The 8,960-nt window shown below is 45.7% G+C and overlaps 1 protein-coding gene across 1 annotated transcript; it reads left to right on the top strand.

The window, feature by feature from the left end:
- The first annotated feature begins 207 nt into the window (after positions 1–207).
- Positions 208–965, top strand: LOC125526889 (putative calcium-binding protein CML28). The gene has a single exon (XM_048691497.2). The coding sequence runs from the start codon at positions 323–325 to the stop codon at positions 842–844; it is 522 nt and encodes a 173-aa protein (XP_048547454.1). The 5' UTR covers positions 208–322; the 3' UTR covers positions 845–965.
- The last annotated feature ends 7,995 nt before the right edge of the window (positions 966–8,960 follow it).

Raw genomic sequence — 8,960 nt, 5'->3', positions numbered from 1 at the left:
AATATCTCTATTTCTATATTTTGTGGCAAGGCACGGGCATTCAACTAGTTTTGAGGTAAGAGACTAAACCTTGTCTTTTTTTAGACAAAAGAGATAAGAAATAGACAAAAAAGGTGTGCATTGAATGTCCAGAATAGCTAGTATGGCCAAAAAAAGAACTAAGCCACACCTTAATTCCATCTCTCTTCTCTTGGCAAAGAGGCACCGCTATTCCCTCCACACCACACAGCCTATTCTCCTCGAAAACAAAACCAATCACCGACTACTTCGCCAACGTCGTTTCCAACATTAACCCCATGAGCATTCGATTGCACGACATATAATGCAAATAGAACGGCCAAGAGCTAAAATCATGAGCAGCAGGGTGGATGAGTCGGAGCTAAGGAAGGTCTTCCAGATGTTCGACAAGAATGGTGACGGCCAGATCACCAAGAAGGAGCTAGGTGAGTTGCTCAAGAACCTAGGGATCTACATCGCGGACGACGAGATGGACGCAACCATGGCCAAGATTGATACCAACGGTGATGGCTGCATCGACGTCGAGGAGTTCGGCCTACTATATCGCTCCATCCTCGATGAAGGCGATGGGCCTAACGGTGGCAACATGGGCGACGAGGAGGAGGAGATGAGGGAGGCGTTCAGTGTCTTCGACCAGAACGGTGACGGCTACATCACCATTGAAGAGCTGCGGTCCGTGCTGGCAAGCCTCGGCCTCAAGCAGGGTCGCACCGTTGAGGAATGCCGCCAGATGATCAACAAGGTCGACGCCAATGGCGACGGCCGCGTCGACTTCAAGGAGTTCAGCCAGATGATGCGCGGTGGCGCGGCCAATCGTGAGGATTGACTTTATTGCATGGGAATGGTTCATTGTGGTACTATTGGTAGTTGTAGATAATTAATTGACTTTAACATGCCAATGATTCAATGTGGATTGTATACATAAATACAAATACATGAGTATGAAACGACCAATTCCTCTCTTTTAAAAAGACGGGTGAGGCTGCCTTCGTCCATGTTTTCATTTTTTTGGCTGGATTGGATTCATTATACGTTGTAAATGGTATTTATCATGGAAAACGCTAGGGTGAAGAAGCAAGTATTCCCCCTATCCACTCCTTTGACGATCATGTAGGCAGCAGGGGAGGCAACGCGCCGCCACTGGGCCTGGACCCCCTCCTTCCTCCTCTCGGCGGCAGGGAGCCTTCTCCCCCTCGCAGGTCGATTTGACCTGCTCGGGGCGCGGCGCTAAGCGCTGACAGGCGGCGGTGCTGGTTGTCGCGACGGTGTCGTGGTAGGCTGCTCGCGGGCGAGTGCATGGTGCTGTGACCTGCGGTGGCAGGTGCCCGGCTCTCCAGATATGGGCGACGTGTGGTGCGTGCTAGACAGATCCGACGCATGGATCTTGGAGGGCGACGTGGGTTGGGTAGTGGCCCGATGTGGCTGATGCTCCTGTCGTGGATGGCAGCGGCACGGTGTGGCTCTGTCCCCTGGGTGCGGTGTCCTTCGTACGGCGTGGTTGATCCACGGTAGATCAGCATGTTTGGCTACGGCAACGACTGGCACCTAGCCAAGCGTCGGCTCATTTGCAAGCGGCCTAGTTCGGCCCTCGGTCCACTCCCCATCACCATCCATCATGGTGGCTTCCCAAGGGTGGGACAGGAGGGATCTTCCGCTCATCACTTTCGCCGCCGTAGCTGCGCGTCTCAACTGGGGTGGTGTTGGGATCTCGGATGCTGGGGTGGCGGGCCTGGTGGTGGGAGGTGCAGTCCTCGTGGGCGACACCACGACACAGGTGTGGGCTGGTTATCATGGTCGTGAGAGGGGCATGGTGACCGGTGCTCGATGTTCAATGAGGATGGTGCGGCGGGTGTCCTCGTGATTGGTCGCACCACTTTTCGGAGGCGGGGTTTTATTGCCTGGGTCATTCCATGTCTGGCCTTGGCCAGGCCGACGGTGATGGCGTCCGTTGGCGTCGTATACTTTTTGACGGCATCGTTGTGGCTTCCTTCCGGTGGTTTCGGCGTGAATAGCTTGATCCTTTGGATCGGGCGTCGGCAACACTCCGGTGCCGTAACCTTCTTGGAGGTGCCGTCTTAGAGTCCTCGGTTCGTTGGGCGCAGCTTCATCTCTTCGTGTGTGGTTTGGGCGACGTAGCCGTGTCTTGCACCATTGTATCTTTTTTTTTTGCAAATTTGCACCATTATATCTTGCCTTGGGTGTGTTTTGTGTGGTGTCAAGTTGTAAGCACTGGGTTGTATGGTCGTTGCTTTATATATAAAAGCGGGGCGAGAGCCTTTTTCGGTTATAGGTCATAAATTTGTAGATGGAAATACCAGCTCATCTCATAGTGTTGATGTTAATTGTTTTTTCTTGAAGTTCATTGATGTTAACTGTTTGTTGGTGACTAGCTAGCCATGCTCGCGTGGCGTATGCCGCGTGGTGTCAGTGCATTGAGCTAAAGTTTTCCATATGGTAGAATAAATAAGGACCCTGATAAGTTGTCAAGACCGTTTTTTCGGGATATTAATTTCCCAAAAGCGGCCCTTGTGCTCACCAGTCCCATGATTACTGTTAGCTGATGAGACACCAACTTGTTACAGAAACTCCAAGCAAACTACAAAATATGTAGTACAAGACCATTCTGGCCTATGGGTACAGCAATTGGTTTCTAGTGGTTGATGGCGGAAGCGGTTTGCGGATCATCGGCGTCTATGGGACTCCATTTCCCACAGGAACAGCTGACCAGGATAACTCCTATCTTCGCGAGGCTGCTATCTTCATTGCGTAGGTTCCGGGGCTGTCATCGCAACGTTCCTTTCCACGCAAGAAATCTGGCCAAGACAATAGCCAGGGACAAGCCAGTGAGTACTTTGAATGTACTCGCAAACATTAAGAACACAGGTATAATATAGCCACTGATAATCATGTTTTGAAATATTCCATGATTACTTTGTCAGTCATAAATGAAGCTCATGATGCATGCAAGCAGGTTAATCATGTCATATATGAATATGCAATCAGCGAGTAGAAATAGAATGCACCGATCGGGTGTCTGAAGCGACGCCTCGAAAGGATAACAATATAAAGTATGCCTCAGTCGGGCGTCTAAGCGACACCACATAAAGGGCTTATAAGTAGATAAAATATCAAGCATGCCACAGTCGGGCGTCTGTGCGACACCGCATAAAGGGCTTATAAGTAAATGAAATGACAAGCATGCCACAGTCGGGCGTCTGTGCGACACCACATAAAAGGCTTATGTATAAAAATAATCATAGTGAATATCCAGGAGGTAGAACCGTCCTAGGGATACTCAATAATTCAAATAACATAAATGGTTAGTCCATAATAATAATAATCATAACCATCATGCATCACAAGTCATGATCAATATTCTGGTTTAATAGTTTCTCCTCCGAAGACCGACACTTGACCCATCCCAGACTGTAGTCCTTAACCATGGACACGGCTATTCAAATAGGTTTAATATCTCTGCAGAGGGAGTACTCTTTACCCACTAGCAACGGATTCCTTTAGTTCATCGGGACTAATTCCGTCCACGGTCTTTTGATTGAAAACACACCTGACCGCACACACCAGCCTAACTCACCAGTGTCTGGAATCACCCTTGACACTTGTTAAGCAAAACTCTAAGTGGGGAGGCTACAACCTCGACTAGCATGGGATCACAAAATTTATACCGCGCGCAAACTGGGGGAGCTACCCCCTTCGGCTACAACCGAAAACACCCATGCCCCCGGATCGGATGACTGGCTTTAATCCAGGGCCATGGAACCCTCATCGCGGTCTCTCTGTACGGTGTGTGCTAGACAGCGGTTGACAACTTACTGAACCGTACCCTGCCTACGGCAGGGACAAGTGGCAGCACGAAACAAGTATGGGGGTTACTGGAACAAGACTCGATCTACGGCCGACTCAGGAGGCTTAAGTATTTCCTGCATGATTAGCTCAAGGATAATATTTCACATCCATCAGACACAACCACCACTCATCATATCTCCCCCTGCCCCGCCGGTCATAACCGTCTCGACGAGGGACAAGCTCGTGTCTACCCAAGACAGAGACTTTCCCGGATCCTTCCCGGTAGGCATGCGAGGCATATGAGGGTGATTGCTATCACAAGTATGTCCATTTCCAACAGCAAAAAAAATCATCTTTGCACTCAAAGCGTATGATCATAACGTCACAAACACATAACGGATACTCCGTGTCACGGTGGTGTTGTAACTGTATTAAACAACACACGATAATATTATGCCTGAGTTCAGAAATGCTTGCCTTCAAGGTGTGGAGAGTCAGGGTGCATTCCAAAACTTTGAAAGTTTTCTTCTCTCTCCCACAAATCCTATTTTTGGAAATATTTAAATTAACACATAGTTTAAAAACAGTACAAAAAAGTTGCTTGGGAAATTTTGAAATAAATATGAAAATAAACTAGACAATATTTGAGGAACAACAGAAAAAGATTCAAGTCATTTGGATTCATATTTTAAAAGTTATAGCCCGTCAAAGTTTTGGTCAAATTCTGTTTTTAAAATAAAACAGAAAAAAGAAAAACGCTTCGATGAGAATACGCTTTCGAGCAGAGGAGACGTACTCTGGGGTGATGCGTTTTCACTTAAACACGTGGACCAGTGCGGGGTCACTGACAGTGGGTCCATGGGGCCTACTGGTCAGGTTTGACCGGTCTCCTTTCCCTCTTCTTCCTCTGCCCGAGAGGGGGGGCGTGACTCCGGCGATTGGCGTCTCCTCGCGGGGCCCCGAGGGCGGGGATGGATCCGCCACCCCAGGGAGGTCCTCCCGGTGGTCGCCAGGCCGGAGGGAGCTGCCGGCGGCGAGCTGCTCGGCGGAGGTGGCCTTGGGAGCTTTTGGGGGCCGGGGCTATGGTGGTTCTCGAGCTGGATTGAGGTGTTGGGCAGCTGCGCAGGATCACGGGGATTGTAATGGTGGCGCTAGTTTGACGGGAGGGGCTCGGGTTGTGACCGAATGGACTGGAGGGCGTCGGCGGCTGATCCTGCCGGAGCTGGGGAAGATGACCTCTTCTCTTCGATTGTTGGCTACGGGGGAACTAGGGGAGTGGACTGAGGTCGCATGGGTGCTCAGATGAGCTCGGGGTCTCTCTTTATAGTGCAACGAGGTCGGTTCTGCGGCGGCAGTGGATAAGGTCACCGGCGAACCGCCTCTCTATTGTTGCAGGGGGTCGTGGTGGCGACAAGCGCTAGGGGACACGCTTGTGGATGAGCTCGCGCTGCTCCAGGGGGCAGGTGGCGAGCCCGGGGGGCTCGGGCGGCGCCGACCGGGGCAGGAGCCACTGTGGCCGGCCGCTTGCCACCGTTGTCGACCTGACGGTGGCCCTGTGGAGTGCCAGGGGTGGCTTTGCGGCGAGGGGAAGGGGCGGGGTGTTGGCTGCAAGAGGGGAAGGGCCAGAACGAGCGCGAGGCGACGGCAGTGCGACGCGGCGGCTCGGTGCACGCGCGTGCAAAACGTGCGCTCTGGGCGCGCCCAAAGCACGCACGCGACGTGTTCGACCAAATGCCAGGGCATGCTAGGGGGCTCCAATCCACAAGAGAGTTAGCAGGGTGGGTCTATAGGCTTGGGCAAATCCATGTGACATGCTGGTCTAGTCAGGGGATCAAGTTCACAATGTAAACTTGAAATCATGCCAAATCTGGTTGTGCACATAGGGTGTTTGACAAAATGCCAAAGGCATCTAGGCAATTCTTGGGGTGGCCCAAATTTCTAGATTGGGGTCTCTTTAGTTGAAAGAGAGGGTGGTGAGGTTAGTTTGACAAAATCAGAAACTTGTTAGTGCAAGTTTTGCAAAACATCAGTTTTGGACAGAAAGAAAACGGCATGGTTGCAAGCACTAAAAATTCTCCAATGGGTCCGCTCTTCTGGACTTAAGGGTTTTGTAGCATGGGCTATAAGCAGGAGAAAGCTCAAGAGTACTAGAGCAAATTTAACTAGGGTTGCAGTAGAAAAAGCCAAACTGGACCAGAAAGCAAAAGAGGTTGATTCACTCAAATTTTTCAAAGAACATATAAGGGTTTATGCATAAAGTTGAATTACATACCACTACTAACATCCCACAATTTTGGTCGAAGTTTTAAAGAAATATTTAATTAGGTTGTAGTGAAAAATTACTCTCTGGACCAGATTTTTAAACTTGGTGTAGATCTCAAAATATTAAAAGAATGAAATATATTTTTGCATAAAAGTGATTTAAAAACATCACATGACACCTCCAATTTTTGGTGAAAATTTTAGATAAATATATCAAGAGGTTGCAGTGCAAATTGGGTCCTGAAACTTTAAAAAAAATCATTTCAAGGAATAAATCTCAGGGAGAATTAGTTATGCAATTAAATCCACTTTTAAGAGAAATGTTTTTCTCAAGGGAGAAAACAAGTCCAGTAATATATTTGGAAACTTTCACTTGGGATAAAACTCCATAAAAATCCAAGAAAGGATGGTACTGAAATCAAAGAAAACCCAAAAAAATGAAAAGTTTAATTTTCCTGGCAAAAATTTAATTAGTAAAACAAAGGTTAAAATTTTGGGGTGTCACATAAGTGCTACATGTATGGGCTGAAGGAGGTCTGGTCGAACGTCCTTCTAACCACCCGTCGTGACACATCATTTTTTTTACTTCACACATGGACAAAATGGTGTCAGCGGGAATCTTTTGGGTTTTTCAAACATTAAAATGTTGTATCTCTTATATGAAAAATCAGATTGAATCTGTTTTCACCATTAAATCCGCCGTGGAGAGGACTTCAAAACTAGATCTCATATCAATATGTTTCGATGATATCTTTTTGCGGTCAAAAGTTGCCATGTCTATTTGCATATAAATTGTCATGATGTTTACACTGAAGTTGTGATATTATGTTTGAACTACATTTTCTTCTATGTTTAAAGTAAATTTTGACATGTTCCAAAAAGGGAATTAAGAAATTAAACTTGCCATTGTGAATTACTAAAATTTTCCATGATCCATAAAATAATTTTGACATGGTTCATAATTAAGAAAAATCCGTCGTCAATTACTTTAAAAATGCATGGTCAATGACTCCAATTTTCCATGAACTAGAAACTAAAATTTCCATGGTGAATTACTAAAATTGGCCATGATACATGCACTCAAATTTGCCATGGTTCATACAAAAATAATTTCCATGCTCAAAATACTAGAATTGCCATGGTCAAAATACTAAAATTGACGTGATCTATAAACTAAAATTGCCATGATCTATAAACTAAATTTAACATGATGAATTGCCATGATCCATGAATTAAATTTTCCATGGTTAATTACTAAAAATTTACATGGTCAGTTAATAAAATTTTCCAATAATAGTTGAAATACAATTGTAGCTTTAAATCTAGAAAAAACATATCATGTCAATTTTAGTGTAAACACTATGACAACTTTAGTGCAACATCATGGCAACTTTCGGCCAAAAAGAGTCGTCAAAACATAGCAATATGGTATCTAGTTTTGAAGATCTCGTCGAGAGGGATTTAGTGATGAAAATGGATTTTTTATCGGATTTTCTATTTAAGAGATAAAACATTTTAAAGTCTGATAAACCAAAAAGATTCCGGTCATGTCATCTGTTTGATGCCCCAAAATGGATGGTAATGGGGCATTTGGACAATATTGATTTGTGCCACACGTGTGCCACTTATTATTTGGGATAAATAATTATATGTTAGGTTGTTTGATTGGTTGTTATTTAGATCATCGATGACACATGTTGGGTAACATCCATCCATTACGGCAATAGAATGCTAGGAATTCAAATATATCAAGGAAAAATAAAAAATAAAGTTAAAACTATACACTAACCTCCATACAAATAAAATCTACAGTAATACATTACATTACAAATTAAACCAACACTTACCAATATACACTACTTAATCCAAACGTACTCCCTCCGTCCGAAAATACTTGTCGGAGAAATGGATACAAATGGATGTATTTAGAACTAAAATACATCTAGATTCATCCATTCCTCGGACAAGTATTTTTGGACGGAGGGAGTATTATATACGCATAATCTATCATCAGATGGGGCGAAAATCTCCCAAGTGGTGGATCGAGGGGTGGCGAGGATGGCGGCCGGGGACGAGGACATGGTGAGGATGGCAGACGCCAGACTTCTATAGGGCTCGTGGGTGAGAACATCGGCAACGGGCATCGGGCGTACTGACACGATGATGTGTCGAAAGACGACAAGGAGAACAGCAAGGATGCGTGTCGTGCGGCGACCAGGGACGGCATCGACAGTACAACGGAGAATGAGGGTCACCAGGGAGGAAGAGAGAGCATCGACAATACTCGAGAGGTAGAGCCTGGTGGAAGTCTTGGGTTTGTAGAGTTATTCCGCAATCCCGTGAGGGGGCTGTCTGTATAACCCCAATTAGCAGCATTTAGGTCCATGGGCGCGCCGCCGACGTAGAAGTGGTGACTAGCAGTGCCCATGCTAAAGGAACGTTGCTAGTATACTATTTATATATTTGTATAATGTTATAGACCATTGTTAGTTACATGCCTAAATTTGGGTATAATATTTTGGCTTGTTTTAATTTCTGTAGGGAATTTAGCAGCACACATTTTAATGCACACACGGTTCGTAGAAGCCATTAGTGCCTAGTCAGAGAGTACACACTGCTAGTCTGATTTATCATATTGAAATCATAGAAAATACAACATCTGCTCTAAAATAATAGAAACTAGCTATGAATTCTGCCATGGTGTCATTATATAACCACTTGAAGTTGTGGTCAGTATGTGAAAGTGTTATACAAAGGTTTTGATATATGTTGCTTACATATCGAATGAATTATCCTATTTTATATGGGGGAGTGTGTTTGGTTTGAGAGAGCTAGATGGTAGCATTGTTTTCTCTATAACTTCAAAAGTTTGTACC

Source organism: Triticum urartu, chromosome 7A (genome assembly GCF_056163025.1).
Source record: "Triticum urartu cultivar PI428250 chromosome 7A, HENAU_Tu73, whole genome shotgun sequence".
Taxonomy (NCBI): Eukaryota; Viridiplantae; Streptophyta; class Magnoliopsida; order Poales; family Poaceae; genus Triticum; species Triticum urartu.
The sequence above is the reverse complement of the archived record's forward strand: the minus strand, read 5'-3'. Positions and strand labels throughout refer to the sequence as shown.

Coding starts and splice junctions, on each gene's coding strand:
- LOC125526889 (XM_048691497.2), top strand. CDS start 323: ATGCAAATAGAACGGCCAAGAGCTAAAATCATGAGCAGCAGGGTGGAT.